The sequence below is a fragment of the Tribolium madens genome, unplaced genomic scaffold (assembly GCF_015345945.1).
Source record: "Tribolium madens isolate multiple individuals breed KSU strain unplaced genomic scaffold, Tmad_KSU_1.1 Scaffold_2;HRSCAF=44;Tcas5.2_LGX, whole genome shotgun sequence".
NCBI lineage: Eukaryota > Metazoa > Arthropoda > Insecta > Coleoptera > Tenebrionidae > Tribolium > Tribolium madens.
The window spans coordinates 5,576,515-5,596,059 of NW_025400995.1; the positions used below are offsets into that span (position 1 = coordinate 5,576,515).

The following is a 19,545-nucleotide window of genomic DNA, read 5'->3' on the forward strand; positions in this document are numbered from 1 at the left end:
TATAAAGTATACCCACTACCTAACTGGCTTAAAATAAAACTATTGAACATATTCCACCTGTGTAATAATAAAATTGTAAAATACTAATAAGAGTAAATTTACGAATTTTTGCTTACAGTTAATTTTATTGAAAAATAATCATGATAATAAAAAAATAATGAAGAAGAACATCTATACCAACATGTCCACAATTTACATTTATTTTTTAACTAACTTTGTGTTCTTCAGAATTTTAGAAACCTTAACAAAGTTACAAGTAAAAAATTACAAAAAACAGTATAACTTTATGATTTTTTATGAAAAAACTTTCAAAATTAGGCACACCACACTGTTCTGAATTTTAAATATAAACACTTACATGAGGTATTGACAATACTGTTTCGAAGAAAAGAACGGCTACACAAAGCACAGTCCAGTTAATAAGAATGAATCGTTCCATAGTTCTACACAGTTTCCAGAAAATCCAAGGGTTTTATAGGATGTAGTCTGCGTCATTATCACTAGGAGGTCTTAACGATAACAACCCCTGTAGTTTTGTAAATCCCTTAAACTAATTTATTCACGTAAAAACACCCTTCGTGTTATTGCAAAATCCTTCAAGTTTATTACTTTGACTTAGTTTAATACAACTAGTAAGATTTCAAAATAAAAATATTACACAAATCCCACTTGTAGATATAAAATGTTTTTTTTTCTAATAAATATTATTTACTTGATGTGACAGTTCTCCAGAAATTAACTCATATCTTTCCCATCAACGCCAAGGGGCCCTATAGTGTTTTAAAGTGGCCCTTGGCGTCTGTCTGTACTATACATAATGGTATACATATGGATTTAGATGAAAAGAATTGACTTGGCGTTAGAAATATCATGTTTCGAGTAGGCAATGGGTACGTGAAGTGACAATCTGTCACTTGTTGTCAAAATGAGGTAACACGTCGAGATCTATGAACACTTTAAAGAGAAAATACATTTTTCAATAAAAATTTGGTTAGCCAAAGCTCTAAACCTATAAGTAGTGACTACTGAAAATTTAAGTTCATTTAGTTGATTACATGGTATCTGTTTTGTGTCGAGATACGAAGCGTGACGTTAGTGAAGAGAGAGGGAAAGTGCCCGCTATGATCAGCTTCCGATTCAAATACTTAAAGCTTATATTAGATACATGAAGTTACCTTTGTATATACATACACTCTTCTAGAGTTTATAACACCACATGTATATGAATTAAACACACAATCACATCTCGGCGTATACCTATCTAATTTCAGAATTTACTGATATTAAAAATATCAGTAACAATGTTTGTAATTTATTTGTAGATTTATTCAGGGAAATAATTCGAAGCACTTGATAGATTAATAAGTTTATTTGGTTAGTCATATTTTTGTGAAAAAATATTTTAATCCGATTAATTGTCTGTAGAAAACAACAATATCTACCCTTGCTACTAATAAAGCTTTTATGCTTTTTGCAAGAATAAGATAAGGAAATGAATGTAAAGTTAGTTGGTTTAAAATAGCTTTTATCAGACTTTTTCAAGTGGGGCTCTATTAATGTGGGAAAAGTTTCTAGACATGTGTGTAATAGGCGCCAGACGAGTCTCAGTGGTCAATGCTTCAAAAATTGAACACACTTTTACTTTTTTATAATTTTTTACTTTTTCCGTGAGTGTTTAATCCTTAGCTTATTAAAAAAATATAATAAAATTTATATAATTTTAAGTAGGTCTATATATGAAACAAAATTATAGGTAGATAATGTTTATTCTCCCGTGTAAAGCAAATCACAAACCCACCTACTTGGTATAATTTACAATAATCTTTGTTTTCAAATTCCCTATCATAATTATTAATTCTTACATGAGTTTAAAATTAAAAGTTTTAGCAGTTTTTTTGAGTTGTGCCCTTTAGAAAATTTGAAAAGAGCACCAGTGAAATTAGAGCGGATAATTCAATAATCGTGGATTATGTGTATTTAATAAAATTATGGGAGGATCTGCTGTAGGATCCACCCTACTAGCAAGGGCTGAGCAATAAGCTTTCATCAGAAGCGATGCTCCGCCTTTATGATTAAATTAGTAACAAAATAACAGCGGAAAGCTTTCAGTATATGATTGCCTGAGGCTAGCTACCAGTGACAAACAGTTAATTGAGTAGTTTATAAAACATTTCATCAATAGTAGATATAATAATCAAGTTGAAAAAAAATGTCATACAATAATTCGACACCACATTCGGAAATTTTTCATTATGGATATTCTACAAACACCTCCACGTATCACTATATACAAGGTATTTTTTGCATGATAGTAGAAAAATATTTGCTAAACAGTATTATGTAAAAGCATGTAAGATTTCACATTGAGTCATTGGATGAAATTATATACGAAAGACTGAAACTTTAACTAGAAATTTAATCATAATTTTTATAAAAAATTGTAGTAAATAAACAACTATTTTATAGTGTTTTTTTAAGTACTTATAATATAGTGAACGTTGCACATTATCATCATTCTTTAATACGTATGTAAAATTATTTTATTCTCTATTTATACATATATTTACAAGATTGTATAGGTATATTGTAATTATTGTATAGGTAAATATTATGTTTAAATGTTACTTTATATATCTAAAGATGAAACATTTGTCGCACAAATGTAGCACATCTTATAAAATTCTAAAGAAAATAAACATGAGATGTCAACTTTTCGAAATTACTACCATTATTTAGTGTTACAGTAAATCGAGTATCTTGTTAACTACACGTACCTACATTTTACATTCATATTCCATACCTACGCAATAAAGTACGTAATAATCACTTATATGATGTTCATATAGTTTATCTCTCGGTTTATCTTTTTCCAGCGAAAGATTTAACTTTTCTTTTTAAATACGCCAAAGCATTAATATTAGAAAAAATAAATAAAAAGGTTGTGTCTGGTATCACCGAAATTTCATATCAATATAACATGTGTTATAATTGTTCTGTTTATTTGTGATGATTTTATTGTTTCTTGGACTGGGTGTTTCCTATCTTTTTACAGGAAATTTGGAGTATTAATATCAAATGTAAGATAAAATAACAAGCAAAAACGTATGTGTATGATCAACTGTAATTATTTTCTATTGGCACGTTGTTCATTTGTTTTTGCACAATTACAGATTGCAGATTAATTTTTTTGATATAAAGTCGAATTTGTCATTTTTGGTATAAAAATTGTTTAATATGTATATAGCACTTTTTCTCAGGTTTCGTATGTTTCATTACATACTATAAAAATATATTTTTAAAAATTGATTACAAAAAAATAACTTTTGCTACTAACAGGTATTAATTTAAAATAATAATTTAGAAAGAAATTGCTGATGGAACGTCTATTATTACTTAAAAGAGTTTTTACTTAAAAAATTCTACATTTGTGCAATGTTTCAAGTAGTTCCGATACACCATCTACAAAAAAATGGCTACTAATAAAATGCTAAGTATTAAAATAAGATTTGCTTGGTAAAAAATAATAATGCTAAGAATCAAACACTAAATAAGTAAAATAGTTATTCTAAATGCTAGGTAAAATAATCTAAATGCGAAGAATTAAAATAAGATTTGCTATGTGTAAAAAAAGTGGAACAAATTTTTATCTTTTAAGGCATTAAGCACTTAAAATCATTCACATTATTAAGTATGGTGACACTTCTAAACAACTACCTACAATAAGTATACATTTTTTATATTGCTACTGCAATAAAAACCCATCATTTTCTAGGTTAAAGAACTGTTCATGCCTGTTTTCACTATTTGCCAGCAATTGCAACAATTTGTTTTTTGGAAATTTACTTTTGTTTTTGTTTAGTAATAGTTTTTTTATAATAAAACTTTAATATCTTTACCTAGCGTTTAGTATTTTTATCTAGCGTTCAGTATTTTTACTTAGCGCTTAGTATTTTTACTTAGCATTTAGAATATTCACCTAGCGTTTATTATTTTTACTGAGCAAATGTACTTAGCATTTAGTTTAATAATTTAGCGTTAAGTTTTTCCCCAATTTCTATAACTTAATAAACTACATAAACTTCTCATTTATAATTGTGTGATAAAGAGCGTTTTTGGGATATATGAGAACATTTAAGGTGAGTTTGAATTAAATGTTTAATTAAGAATTAAACTAATTCGAATTCACTTGTCTTTTACTTATTCATTTTCAATTGAAAAACATCAAATTAATCATAAATTAAAATGTAATTGCACTCTAATTCTACTTCATGATTCATTCACAAAATATGTCAGATTTTAGTTGAATAATTATGGTATCTAATTTTTTTTATAGATCTTCTTGATGAATGAGTTTTGTAACAAAATTATGAAAATGTTGTGTTCAATCTAAAATACACATATTTTTTTCTTTAATTAATTTAACGAACTAAGAAACAGAAAATATTTCGTCATAATTGAACAGCAGCCAGACAAATATTTCTACTTAGATACAGGCATTTGTTAAAAATAAAATTAGTATAGAATCTTATAAGCCTTTATTTCTCAGTTGAATACAAAATGAGTTACAATAGTCTTCGTTTTATGGGTCGATTTAACAATTCAAGTAAATGACAATTAGTTTAATTTCGGTAAATCGGCCCTATAAATTAAAATTTCATAACGTTGTTTTTCGTCATATTTTAATTGTACTTAAATATATTTTAAATAAATGTTGCTGTTTGGCTCAAAACGGTTAAAATTTTGGTATAAAAGTAAATATTGTTATGCAGATCTTTTTAATATACGGTGTTCTAATGAAAACGAGCCACCCCGAATATCTCAGAAACTAAAAAGACGTTGCAAAAACGCCGAAATAGGTCGATTTTGTTTCTGATCCAGAAAGAATTTGCAAAAAAAAACGAAACAAGTTAATTTTGTTTTTAAAAAAGACAATTTTAAAAGCACCCCTTTTAACTTTTCCCACCTCAATTTCGAAATTTTAAATAGCACCGACTCACTTGCGACAGATCAAATAAAAGTGTTTTTAAAATGTTCTTTGAACCTCTTTTCTAAAGTTGAATGGGATTATCTATTCATAAAATATTCGCAATTCTAATTAGTAATTACTTCTAATAAAAAATATTAAAATAAATTACAAGAAACATACTAATATTGTTATAAGTATTATTGAAGCTCTAACAAACTTATTTTTATTTCCTTATTTTATTGTCAAAATAATCGGACTAAAGGAAAGGGGGTACTAACGTTTCTTTTAATTTAATGTAAGTATCTAAAAAATAGCAATATAGTTCTTAAGTTCCTTTTGTACATACTGACTGCTGACAGATTAGTTTTTTGCCGATATTTTATGAATGTATAAAAATCATTTCATTTTGGAAAAAAGCTTTTAAAGAGCGTTTTAAAAGTGTTTTTATTTTTTGTATCACTAGTGGTTGGTGCTATTTGACATTTTAGAGTTAAGTGGCATAGAGGTTAAAAGGTTAGTGAATGTGCTTTTAAAATTACGTCAAAAAATGTCCCTTTTAAAATCAAAATTAACCGGTTTCGGTTTTTTTTTGCATTTTTTTTCTAAAATAGTACCTTTCTATTAGAACAACCTGTATCTCATGAACGGATGGTCTGATTCAATTTTGGTAAAAAGTTTTGAAAACCTTGCTAAAATAGCTTTCATGTGCCACAAGTAGGGTAGTGCCATTTAAATTTTTAAAGTTGGTGTGCGTGGGGGTTAAGGGGTTACTGAGGGTGCTTTAAAAATTACGTCAAAAAATGTCCCCCTCGGAAACAAAATTGCCCTGTTTCGGCGTTTTTACAAAGTCTTTTTAGTTTCTGAGATATTCGGGGTGACTGGTTTTCATTAAAACACCCTGTATTTAATTTAAATTTAAATTTAATACCAAATAAAATGCACTGACTTTTGTATTTGTTATATGTACTTTATTTTACTCATAAACAATAAAAAAAATATTTTATCCACAATCACTCTAGAAAGAGACTTTATTCCACACTTTAGATGCGTATAAACTACCATTTTATCTACAAGTGGAATAAAGTAACTTTATACCACTGTTAGTAACCAGCGCACCGCGTAACAGCTTACTACGTTTAACCGAAAGCACATTTGGCGTGACGTTTAAATGTCAGTTTAATTTTTAATTAAGTTTGGAATAATTTGGGCCTGATGTGATTGTGGATAAAACGTTATATTGCAATCGTGTGTTAGTCGCGTTTTATCCACTTAAGAAAATTAAATTAAAGTGTGGATAAAACGCTACCTAACACACTCTTACAATAAATAACTATTGTTACTTGCTGACTATTGTTTATTGCTTTTGTATGATTTTGAAATGTTAAATTTGATATTTGATGTACCACTTTTTTATCTCAGATGGTGGCTCGCTGAACGGTGATGACTCGAATTTTTGGTCAAGCAGCCCCCGATCAGACTCACCATCACCAACAAATAATGTTCAAAATCCCTTGGTTGGTTCTTATTCTTATTTTGCTGGAACATCTAACAAAGTGTCTTCTCAGCAACGACTATCTCACTATAGAAATAGTAAGTATAATTATATATAATTATACCTAAATTGAGCAAATATGTCCCAATTTCTTTTCATAATTGTTTTTATTACTTATTTAATTTTGTAATTCATACATGTAGTTACAAAATACATCAAATGTTTTAAGTTTTATTAATTTAAAAAGTAAAATTTTGACAAAACAAGAATTATCAAGCCGCCATTTTCAATTTAAGCCTATACTCCTAATACCTGTGTAGCTGATGAGACCTTGCAACACGTTCAAGTTCCTTTTGTAAGGGTGGTAAAACGGAGAACAACGGCAAATAAGAAAGAACGTCGCCGTACGCAATCCATCAATAACGCTTACGCCGATTTACGTGACTGCATTCCAAATGTTCCACCAGATACCAAATTATCTAAAGTAACGTCTCCAATTCTAGTTTTTGTTTAAGAATTAAGTTTCTTCATTCCAGATTAAAACATTAAGATTAGCTACTTCCTATATTAATTACCTTGTAAAAGCTCTGGAATCAGATGATCCAGCGCCCGGAAGTTTTACAGCAGAATTAGGTACAATGAGTAAAAAATCAACAAATAATACCGTTAATGAATGCACAAATGAACAAATCTCATCAAAAGGCGATATTGGGGTAAGTAATTGTGTTATGTGATTAAATTTCTGACTTATTGACAGTAAATAAACCTTAATTAGATCAGTATAACTGAATGTCAAGCAGGGAACTGCACCCTTCTTTTACCATAGAAAAATCATTTATTCTATTAAGTTAACTGCAAGTTTGGCGCTTCTGCATTTCACTGAAATTTATCAGAAGGGTGGACGCCCAAATAGATCATTATGTCACATTATAATAAAATATCACCGCAATACAATTTTTCACTCGTTAGATGTATTTAGAAAGAAATTCTTTTGTTTGTACAACAGATAAATGAATGAGCATCATTAATTACAAAACAAAATTAGTAGTTTTTCTTATGAGATTTTATTTATTGTTGAACGATTGACCACTCCTTTTTCGTATTGGTATTTAAATCTAAATTCTTATCTGAAATTGCTGATCTTATTTAGATGACAGTTTATTTATTTATTTATTTCATTATGAAATGCTACATTACAAAAATGTCCCATTATAATTTTGTTGAAAGAGATGTTTATAATACGATTGTAAACAGGAAGATATGATCAAGACGAGAAAGGCAAAAGGGCGAACAGGTTGGCCCCAGCACGTGTGGGCCCTGGAGTTGGAGCAAGAACAAGCGCTGTAACGGGGTAACGGGATGTATGTTCATGTGCTTTATAACCTGGAAGTGTATCTTAAAAGTCATTTCATTTGTAGAAATTTCCTGAAATTGTATATAATATATCTATTTTAGTCTACCGCGGCCACATGGCCCCTAGTGTATACAGACACATTCACCTACACCTTAGGAATTATATACATATATAATATAATTATCCAGTTTATTATTAGACATTTACATTTCACGAATGTTTTTTTTTTGTTGTGATTGTTGTTATTTATACCCTTATACAAATAATAGAATTTCAATAAAACATTTTCACCGACTGATTTTTTTATTTAGAAAAGTCTCAGTGATTCACACAAAACAATATAAACCTGTTGCAAAAAAACATAAAAAGGCTTAAAACATTAACATTTCTTTGTGATTTTTTTTATATCAATTATTAAATAATACATGAATACACATGTATTCATAATATCACTTTAGATTTTGAAATTTAACACCGCTTTGAATATATTCAATGTCTATCTTTGTTTGAATGATTAAATGAGCGTTAAAGCATCAGCGTAGGCGTAACTTGGTCAAATTACTGACAGGGATGAAGTATCTTGTGGCAAATTAGCTACCAGTTGTTAAGTTAGACACATGTAGGAAACCAACACCTATTCGTCGAGTTTTAAATGGATTTAGTACTTTTTTTCAAAGCATGAAAATAGTAAAATTTATTTTTTTAGTTAAACAATTAACTATAAAATAAATTTAATTTGATGGTCTTGGCTCAAAAATTATTACAAAAAGATAGTTTGATACATTGTATTAAGAAAATATTTGTAATTTTAAATATTAAACAAAAATAAATTAAAAGTTCTAAAAAGCAATTATTACTATTTTTAACATTAAATTATTGTTACAAAACGATGTTAAACATTATAAATACATATAAAAAATGCGTAAAAGAGGTAAAAATAAATAATATTTCTTTTTGGGTAAGTATAAGACAAAGACAATTTTTATTAAAAAACATTTATTTGATACAGATCATTTTAAATTTTTATTTATCCATGGCAAAAACTTTTCCACTCGGGTGTATACTCCTGGATATTGTCCTTTACCACATCCTATGCCCCAAGAAACGATTCCAACTTGAGTCCACTTTCCAGAATTAACCATCAGAGGACCTCCGCTATCACCCTTTAAAATATATATTGAAAAAAGCTCATTAACAGCGAAAAAGTCTACTTACACTGCAAGAATCTCTGGCAGCTTGTCCTGCACATAACATGTGGTCCACAATTCCTCCTGGTGCAGCAGGACCATATTTAAGTTTGCAATCTCTATTACTCCAGATGGGAATATTTACTTCTTGTAATACAGAAGGTTGTGGTCCACTTTCCCTGAGACTTCCCCATCCTATAACCGTTCCTGTGTGTCCTGCAAAATCGTTACCTACTGTTGGTAAACAAATTGGCCTTATTTGTTGGGAGAACTGAACTGGACTATCTAATGTCAAAATAGCAATATCGTTGTACTAAAAAATGAGATGCTTTTTTAATATTCGAAAACAGTGATTTGGTACCAATGTCCGAGGATCGAAGCCCCTGTGCCTCACAATCCTTTTGACTCTCTTTTCAATATGTCTGATTTCAGTATTGGTTTTAATATTGTGGTCTCCCAGTCTAACTGTTAATCTTGCAACGTCCCAAGAACTCATGCTAAAATAAACGGTGTTTACTTAAAAAAAAACTTTTATGGAATTTCATTACTGGGCTACGCAATGAGCTGCTGATAATATGTGGATATTATCAATCAAAGAGCCTCCACAAAACTGTCTTCCTCCGTTAAAAAGTGCGGCAATCCAAGGCCATTCACCGACGTCCGCGTTATGTCCACCCACAATCCGTTCTTGATCTTGGTACCCATTTTTAGCCCCACAAGAAGACACCGCTGGTGCCTGCGTCGCTGGCGGTTTGGTCGTGGGTCTTGTGGGTTTATATGGAGGCTTGGTTGTTATTGCCGGTGGCCATGCTGGCGGCTTTTGGGTGACAGGGGGCAAAGTCGGATATCCGGGAGATGGAGGATGGGTTGGCAGAGGTGGGTAGCCCGGAGATGGAGGATGGGTCGGCAACGGCGGAATTGTATGATCTGGAGGATGGGTTGGGATTGGTGGCGGCCAGTTGGTCAACTGTGGGTAATACGGAATGGCCTCATTAATTGTAGTATTTGAGTTGGTAAGAGCATTATTGAAGGTTTCATTCGATTCAGTTGCTGGTTTGACTGGGTTGGCGCAGCAGACCCCAAACATCTGAAAGTGTTTGTTTTATGATTCTATAGCAACTTGTTTAATTGTGTGAACTTGATTTTCTTATAAAAAATGAGCAATTAAGGAATTAATTAAAAAATGGTTTTACCTGTCTACCTTGTGCAGTATAATAACTGCAAGTATCGTACATTCCTAAAATCCAACTTTCAAAATTGTCTAATACTGGAACTTTGAAGTAGGGATAACATTGCCGAAATGAAGTGCATTTCCCTAGGACTCCTTTTCCAGTAAAACAAGGGCCTGTTGTTGCCAGAGGCACTGTATTAATGTTAGAAGGAATTAAACCTGGATTGTATTGATATGCTGTTTCTTTTAAAATAAACTGAGTGTCGCTTCTTTTGGGTTGTCTCTCTAATTTAGCTGAAACACGTCAATACGATTAGTATTAAAAAAGTGCCACGACAACAAAACACAGTAAAAGATTATCCCAAATATTAAATCAATACAATAAATCAAAAATTTTACAAATTACAATACATATGGTAATTAGCATAGAATTAGTTTTTTTGTTTTCAATATTAATACATAAATATATTGTCTGCCGATGGAGCGTACCAGTCAATCCAGTTTTCAGACAAAACAAAATTCCACTATTTATTATACCCCAGGACTGGCGAAAAAACGTTAAAAAGAATACGATAGGTCAAAATAATACTTTTCAGTTCATGTTTGCGTACTTGATTTATATTTTTATAGTCGTCCATTTAAATAATAGGTAATTAATTATTAATGCAGTGACTCATAATGAATACAATAAACATTGGTATGAATTTCGTGTACTCAAATTTTTTTGACAACGGTTTTACGGCGTTTACAAAAAAAATCAGATACAATTTTTTTTCAATTTAAACCAATTAAAAAACCGGCTTCATCAATGAGCAATTAGAAACACATTATAATCTTTGAAAAGTTTGAAGAAGCATATCAATACTGTGGTCCCAAGGTGAACGTTCTTCACGACCTTGGCAGTGGCTGATTGCGGGTGCCACGCTAGCAGGTGGTGTTAAAAATTTTCTTAAACAGATTCAAATGTTAAAACAATTTAATAATTTAAAAAAAAAAATATATACTTAATTTAAATTAAAACACTAATGGACAAAATAAATAAATTTTGCTCCAAAATATACGATTGCAAAAAAACACAAAAATGTTTACTAAAATATATAAATAAATAGGTGTATAAATAAATAAACTAGTATATTAACCATCAGTCTATTGAATCAGCAAATGATAATAAAAATAAAAAGATTATAGTTCGGGTAAAATTAGTTAAATAAAAACTCTTTTTCGTCAATGAATTTAATTTTTCTTAAAAAAAAATGTAAATTTGTATCAATTTGCATACCTTCAATCACAATTGCATCTGATGTTTCTTGATGTTGCTGAGCGACAAAAGGTGAGAAACCGAACACAACAATCAATAAACACCAATAAAATAATTGATAAATTATCCCCATTGCGTGGTGATGATACGTTACTGTCTCACATTGATCCCGCAATGTTTCTACTCTATAAAATAAGTTGCTCTTATAAACCACGTTTTATGATGCATCTTTCCCCACCACTTTACTGTTGAGGCTTAATAATTTGCAGAATCTAGTATATTTATTTAAATATGTTTTTGTAAACTTGAAAAATACTGATCAATAGAGAAGCATGAAGAATATTTTGATTGTTGATTATTGAACTACCAGTCTACATGGCATTTAATTATACCTATTTGTAAGTGGGTACCTATAACGGGACATGTTTCTTTATAATTTGCAAGAATTTACATAGGTGGAGAACTCTTATTTTTACCATCATGATAACAATTTTTAAGTAGATTAGAATGTAGTGACTAATCCAAATTTACTAACTGTAAAAAAATAATTTTTCAGAGTCACTATTATACTGTGGTTATTGAACGCATTGTCAAAACTGTTCTGAAGAAACCGACAGGATTATTGAACTTAAAAGTGGTCTATGAATTGATTAAAAACTCGCTCTAGATCTTAATAATTCGTCACCATATTAATATGAATAACTTACGTGTGAGTTGGCGACCAACTATGTAAGGAAAATGTAAAAATACAATATGTACTAAGAAGTTAAATTTAATTTTTTTGATTTTTTTAATACAAGCACTTACTAGAAAATCTTATTAATTTACCTTAAAATTATAAAAATTAAAAAACAGCCATCTTTTTTACATTAAATAAAATAGAAGACCAGATGCAGTTTTTTATTGTGTAGATATATAAAAAAAATAATTAAATTTACTGAAATTTTGTGATATGAGCAGTAATTATCATTATTTCTTACAAATTATACGTAATACCAAAATAATTTACTGTATGCAACCACTTATACTGTTCAACAAAATTTGATTATAATTTCCAAGTCAGCATTTGTAAATTTTTGGTTGCCTACTCTTTAGGCGTTACTAGACTAACCCCAACGTATGGTGAACTTGCAAATTATAATTTTGAAAAAACTAACAAACTTGATTTATTTAAGGCGTCTGCATAAGAAGAATAAAAATAAAGAAATATAAAGACGTTTATTAAAAAGGCTCAGGAATTTATTCCAATAAAGTTTATTATTAGTTCTGTCGTTACTAGTTTTTAATTCTAATATTCCTTACAAGAGCAGACGAAAAATAGAACAAAATATAAATTTTGTTTTTTTTTAAGTAGTTGGCAGATTCCTACTCTCTAACCCTTATCAACCGCAGTCGATTTGCTTTCCTTTACGTTTTCGTTCTCAGATGGCGCGGTGTACTAAGGCTAGACATTTAGTAGAGTTATCGACAAACGATTTTAACTTTTTAGATCAAAATTTACTTCTTATTAAATTTTAGTAATGGATCTGGATCTGCAGATGCGGCGCGGCGCATGCAAAATTAAAAATTCTACTTTTTTTTTTAAATTAAAAATTATTCAATCGCGATAGAAATATTTTACATATTGTTTATTAATTATAATTAGAAATGTCTCTTAATCATAATTAAGAAAACGTTTCACAAAGTTTTGATAAACACGTATGAAGCCTCCAGTAAATTAATTAGAATCTCTAATCTAACAAAAAAACAATCGTAAAAGTTATCTCATTTATCTTTGCTAATTACAGAATTCATTTGATGTGGTACAATAAACAAAAAGCCAAATTTAAATCTGATTCTCGGCAACTGCTTCTTATGTATTCAAGTATTAAAGATCTATTGTTCAGAATTATTCTTATTTTGTACTTTATGATATAAAAGACGTTCAACGAATTACCCAGTACTGTCTTTTTCTTTTTTAAAGCAAATTTTCATTTAAATAGATTTTCTAAAACCAGAACATCGTTTTAAAAGTAAAAGCGATATTTTTGTGACAGGTTTGTAGGGTTTGCTGAAACATCTACTGCCACAAAAATCGCTTAGCTTCGAATCAAACAAAGTAATGTTTTTTCCAACTTCGCAAATTGGTCAGTTTCCCTTTCTTTCCCTTTTCTTTTTATTAATCTTAAAAATTATTATTATTATTTTACAACATTTTTCCAGGTTATTCTTATTAAAATTGAATTTGCGGCGGCAAATGATTTGGTTAAAACAAAGTGGGCGTTTTGATCGCAATGTACGATGAATAAGTCATTAAATATTAAAGTACGAAGTAGAAACTTACCTTAAAGTAAAGTTACACGTATATAAATTATTTATAATAAATAATTGTGTTCTGTTAAAAGAAAGAATTTGCCTGGATTTGACGTCTAAACGTCACTTTTACTCCTAGGTCCAAAAGTAATTTCTATTAAGTATAAGTCCGATTAGTCAAATATTACAGTGCAAATGATATGAATAACGTAATGAGTAGGTACTGTAAGAGGTTTACGAGATGATATCGTAATAGCTATTAACATACCAATTTATGTTATGAATATTATGACTATCATAACTGCCGTAGATGTCGGTTTCTAATTAGAACTCGTAGAGCGATCATTTGAACACATCTAAGATTGTTATGGTTCATAACACCCGTGATTTGTTTGTTGTTAGTAAAATAAAATAATTACATTTAAAAATATGTTTTTAAAAAGATTGAGTTCATTGCGTTTGCATAATACGTTAAAGTAACAGTTTGTAGTTTAGATCAATAAAAATCTAGAAAAATGAGCTCGAACAATAATGTTTTACTAGAAAATGTCTGTAAAGAAAAATCAAGTCTTAAATGTTTTAATCTCGGAAAAATCAAAAGTCAGTTCAAATCACACGACAAATTTGTAGTTGTAAATAGTTAAATTTGCAGATCGGTGGATTAAATTGAGTTATCGGTAGTGTTATATATTACAACAGCACAGATTTATGCCATATTTACCAGCCTATTTTTGTGAATGTAACGTATAGGTTTTAACAGATAGAAACCGCAAATATGTTTTATTTTATAATGTATAAAAAAATAGTTTGACTTAATATTGTGTTAAAAATATCAACTCAGTAAATGTTGCGGCTTGTTACCGGGTTTGATATCCGTAACAAGTCTCTTTCTGGACTCAAAATAATGGAGTCTGGAAGCTTAATTTTTTTTTAATATTGGACAATATAAAATAAAAAAAATTTTAAAACTAAGAAAAAGTAAACCTTTAACTTCATTAATCTAGTCACAAAATGTCACTTTTTTATGTTTGATGATAAAACATAAACTAGTCAAAAAATGAAAAAAGAGCCCACTTCTTTATTTTATTAAATTTTCTTTGTTACATTAAATAAGGTTGGCAATCACCCAGTAATATAAAAATGAAACATACAATACAACAAAATTTATTAAAGTACAATCTAAAATAAATATAATATGTATGTATAAACAAGAATTTTAATTAAAAAATTATTTCTTCCAAAAAAAAAAAAACATTCAGAGTTTTAGAAGTGGCTCCTTTTTGTTTTGACTAGCTTATTATGAGATTATGACATAAACCTTATTCTATCGGAACTCTACTCTTGAAACACAAATTTCACTAATTTCCACAAAATGTGAATCTTATTAGTTACATATTAGTGCTGTATAATTTGGCCGACCAAACCGGCTATAAAATTTAACCAGGTAAATTAGTTCATCAACCAACTAGTTAATCCAAATTAATCGGTTAAATCAATTAACTAGGTAAACGGTTACTAATTAACCAGTTACATGGTTAATCGGTTAAACAATAAATTTATATTTTCCCATATACATATACAGGGTGCGCCAGAACTCGCGCCCCAGAGTAAAATATCATATAAGGTAAGATACCAGGAACATGGAAAAAATGTTAAAAAAAAATTATCTATAAAAATTTCGTAGTTATGAGGGTTTAAAGTTTGCACTTTGACTCTATTTATTTCTGTTGGAAAAATAATTTTCCAAGTTTTTTTGCTATAGGCTATTAAAAGAGGAAACAAGGAAGCTGTATCCTAAATTGTAACTCTGTTTTATGTTATTTGTGGCTTTTATTGACAAAATTTTGTCCCTTTACTAAATAATTGTAAAAAAACATATACAAGATCATCAGTATCATTAAATAGATATAAAAAAATGTCAAATGTCAAACATTTTTTTCATGTTCCTGGTATCTTACCTTACTTGAAAATTTTCTCTGGGGCGCGAGTTCTGGCGCACTCTGTATAAAGTAGAAATTAACGTAAATATATTATTTAATAATAATTAACCGTTTAACTAATTTAACCGATTAACTAGTTAATTGATTTAACCGGTCAATTTGGATTAACTAGTTGGTTAATTGGTTGGTTAATTAACTTAGTTAAATTTTATGGCTGGTTTGGTCGGTCAAATTGTACAGCATTAGTACATATACTACATTTAAAATAAATATTTTTTCAAGTTTAGAAGGTACTCGTAGTACAAAACTTTATAATTCTTTCTGACTTTTATATAATCTTATCTTATTAATATAATTTCTGAATTTTATTTAATAATATTTAATTTAATAAAACGGCTTGTAAATAAAAAAGAAATAACAAGTTTTAATAAAAATGTATGAAAGACATATAACCAACATTCATTTTATACATAAAAACTAATAACAAATTTTAATTAACTTTACTATACATTGGAATGAAGCACTAAAAGTGAGAAATCTTTAATCGTTGGTTATGATTTTTCACACAAACTACAGAATTTCAATACATTTACAAAAAATGTGTACATTGTTGGCTTTTAGTTAAAAATAAACTTCAGCAAAAAATCAATAAAATAAATTAGAAAATTGACATGTTTTAGCTTTTACATTTTATCGTAAAATTAATACTTGGACAGAACACCACACATGTAAAATTATACCAATAAATAGTTTGAAATACGGTTTTGCATTTGACCCTTCAGTAATTGTTTAAACAGAATACGAGTAATAGAAACATGGTGTTTGTTAAAAATAAAGAAATATTTTTGTTGATAATATTACTGACCCGGCGCATCCACCATTTTTAAAACTGTATACTCATTGCGTGCTAAGCTTCTACAAAATTTTATTAATGGTTTTTCAATTTTTTTTTAATGTTTTCTAGCAATAAAAAACTTATCATAACCTAATAATAAATTTTTGATCTACAATTTGGTTTCGTGACTAAATCTAATGATACCCGGAAAAGTATTGAAGTTTGTAAGAAATGATACGATATTCGTTCAAATCAATTTTCGTTGAATTTCAAATTTCCGACAATAAAAGAATAGAAATAAAAATTAAAATAAGAAAAAAATTGGCAATTTGTTTCATTCGTATGTTGTAATTTGATTTTTTTTAATTAAGACAAATTGCAACGATTTTAATCGTTGCAAGAAATCGTTATAAGCTGTCCCGTTAATTGTTAACAAAAAAATTAGTCATTTGATAGCAAATCTTTTTGCTCGTTCCGTTTAATTTAAACGAAGCTATGTTAAGGTATTTCCCAATTAAACAAGTTTAATCTTAAGAGTCTGGATGTTTAATAGCAATAATAAATTTGTGAGTTCCCCTAAGAGAATAGTCTGTTCATTGTCAAAAGACCAGATACTTTCTGAACTCTTAATGAACGGTCATCTGAAACATTTTGAATTAAACGAAAATTTATATAAAGCGTTACGACGCAGGATCCGTAACGTTGTTGGCGTCTCGATGTCTGTTCCACTTTTCATTCAGTTTTATTCAACGTGGTGTCGGGGGTGGTAGTGAATTTTAAATGCTAAATACGTGGAACGCGAAGTTTGTTTCTGTCGCGTTTAAAAAAACATTCAGCTTTTCTGCTTCCCGTAAGTCGAATTTTTAGTGAAAATTCAGCCATAAAGTTTTTTCAAGTTTTCAACTTTAGTTTAGTTATGATTTGAACATATTCATTGCATTAGGATGCACGTTTTCTCAAAAAAAAATCTTTGGAACAAGAAATAATTTAGCTATTATGTGATGAAAAGTGAAAAGTTTTTGCTCTATTTATCAGACTCCTTTAAGTTTATTTGGTTTGTTTTTGGACCACTACATTGAATTATCTATTACTTTTAGACAAGTTTAACTAATGGAGGTTGTTCCGGTTAGTTAGGGTCTATCCTCTATCTAAATTAATCACTTTTGATATTTTTAGAACAGATTTTGTTTGTAAATCAAATGATAAAAATAGGAAACGTTGTTTTGATAGAAAAGTACACCTCAGGACATTTTGAAAGTATCTCGTTATATCAAATGCGCTGTCATACCCACAACTCCCTAAGGGAAACTTGTTAATTACAAAAACATAGTATTCTTTCGGTAAAATTACTAAACAGCAGTTCAGTTTTTAATTAGCGGCATCTTGTTAATTAAAATTTCTAATATTAAGAAATATTTTTGCGCCACAGAAAAACAAATGAAATTTTTGGATGTTGCAATGAAATTTTGCGGAAACGAATACTAAGCTGCACGCTTGACGCTCCATTCTGTTTTATTTTGCTGCATTCAAATCACGCAATATAAAAGCTTTCAGCTTATAGAAAAAAGTCAATCTTTTCTATTCAATATTTCGATGATCACCATTTTTTAATTGACGCAGCTTTTACCTTAAAGCAAAATTTTGCACACCTTGTTTGTAATACGAAAAATTTCATAAATCGTTTTGTCAAGCCGCTGAACAAAAGTTTGCCTAAGAGCGACTTTATCCGTTAAGCTGGAAATTGTTTCATTTGGTGGAACATTTAATACAATTCAGTGAATGTTTGAAATTTATTCAGAATTTGGATTTGTAAATAACCTCCAAGATGGAGCAATATTTTGGTTTGCAAAGCTCCCGACTTCCAACTTGGAGCAATTTTTTAATTTTATCGAGACTGTATTAAAAACAACGTATTATGAAAGCTAAAACATGGTCATTATGCGTTGTAAATTTTCACAATTATAATTGTGGCCTAGAAAATCTGGGAATCACCAAATCGATAAAAATGAGTTTGTTCGGACATGAGAAGAAATTTTGTATCTAACGAAATTAGTTTCGGCTAATAAAATGGAAATAGCTTTTTTCAGGTGCTAATTGAAGCGGGTTTATAGTCCACTGTAATATACTGTTTAATGACTACAAGACACTAAAGCTGTATTTTTCCAAATAAATCATAAGAGTTAATAAACGAAGTTAGACAACCGGAAATTACAAGAAAATAGGGATTAGGTCGTAAGCACAACTAATTGCCTGCAGTGTAATAAAATAATAAATAATAAAAAAACCAATTTAGTAAAAACCATTTTGCTTTAGTTAAAAAAAATTGCTAAAATTTATGCCTACTGTGCTTAATTATTATTTGTGCTTGACAATAAAATAAATTAAGATTTTCTTATCGTAGGCGATATAAAAACTGCGTAAAACGTCATATTTACATACAAAATGATTTGCTTAATATTGTTTGTGTGTGTGTTTGAATCAACAAAAAACTCGGCTTAAACAAATCCGACTACAAGGAAAGTCCCTCAGTGGATGAATTCAGTAGAAGCTTCTAACAAGTAGGGCGATTACCTAGCTGTTATATTGCACCTTAATGTAAGAGAGTCGTTAATTATGCTATCCTCAGTGTTTACCCGAGAGAACCGTAAAAAGGGAATGTTGAGAAGGCGGGACTTTGTAAATTTACAAGCACTTTATGTTGGAAGTGTGTAGTCGATTTATTAATTTGGTGTTTTTTTAAGTGATACAGAAGAAAAAAACAAATTTAATCAATACATTTGGGGTAAAAAGCTGGCAAATGGATGGGCTACATATCACACGAACTGTTCAAATTCACCGGATTGAAAACTCGAATGATTTTAAAGTATTTTATAATTTGGGGCAAGTCGACTTCAAGAGAAGCGGCGGAGATTCTATTTGTTTTTCCAGCGATTAACAACTTTCAAATACTTGCAAAACATGCACAAAGGGTAAAGCATGCTTTGAATCTAAAAATTTAAATCGAGACATTTGTGCAACGCCCATTCACTAAAAATGTATTATCCCCGTGT

The 19,545-nt window shown here is 29.4% G+C and overlaps 4 protein-coding genes across 7 annotated transcripts in view; 2 read left to right on the forward strand and 2 right to left on the reverse strand.

Moving 5' to 3' along the window:
- The window catches only part of LOC123006581 (PBAN-type neuropeptides-like), a 1,919-nt gene extending 1,480 nt beyond the window's left edge, over positions 1-439 (reverse strand). For both annotated transcript variants that reach the window (XM_044401167.1, XM_044401166.1), the window contains exon 1: positions 359-439. In XM_044401167.1, the coding sequence (XP_044257102.1) occupies positions 359-439 (81 nt within the window). The remainder of the gene's footprint in view (positions 1-358) is intronic.
- Positions 440-2,127: 1,688 nt separating this feature from the next.
- Positions 2,128-8,097, forward strand: LOC123006555 (heart- and neural crest derivatives-expressed protein 2-like). Of its 2 annotated transcripts, none has more exons than XM_044401128.1 (5): positions 2,128-2,294; positions 6,386-6,556; positions 6,755-6,942; positions 6,995-7,171; positions 7,713-8,097. In XM_044401128.1, exons 1-5 carry the CDS (start codon positions 2,210-2,212, stop codon positions 7,803-7,805), a joined length of 714 nt encoding a protein of 237 aa, XP_044257063.1. In that variant the 5' UTR covers positions 2,128-2,209; the 3' UTR covers positions 7,806-8,097. The 2 variants fall into 2 exon arrangements, with proteins under 2 accessions (XP_044257063.1, XP_044257064.1); XM_044401129.1 differs by having other exon boundaries at positions 6,779-6,942.
- Positions 8,098-8,791: 694 nt separating this feature from the next.
- On the reverse strand, positions 8,792-11,620 carry LOC123006452 (proclotting enzyme-like). Its single transcript, XM_044400944.1, has 6 exons — positions 11,450-11,620; positions 10,193-10,464; positions 9,548-10,086; positions 9,361-9,496; positions 9,028-9,312; positions 8,792-8,975 (listed from the first exon to the last, which is right to left on the reverse strand). Exons 1-6 carry the CDS (start codon positions 11,559-11,561, stop codon positions 8,823-8,825), a joined length of 1,497 nt encoding a protein of 498 aa, XP_044256879.1. The 5' UTR covers positions 11,562-11,620; the 3' UTR covers positions 8,792-8,822.
- A 5,630-nt stretch (positions 11,621-17,250) lies between these two features.
- The window catches only part of LOC123006451 (metabotropic glutamate receptor), a 40,449-nt gene continuing 38,154 nt past the window's right edge, over positions 17,251-19,545 (forward strand). The window contains exon 1 of one of the 2 annotated variants that reach the window (XM_044400943.1): positions 17,251-17,345. The gene's annotated coding sequence lies outside the window, so the exon portion shown is untranslated. The remainder of the gene's footprint in view (positions 17,346-19,545) is intronic. The other variant, XM_044400942.1, reaches the window with a different exon arrangement.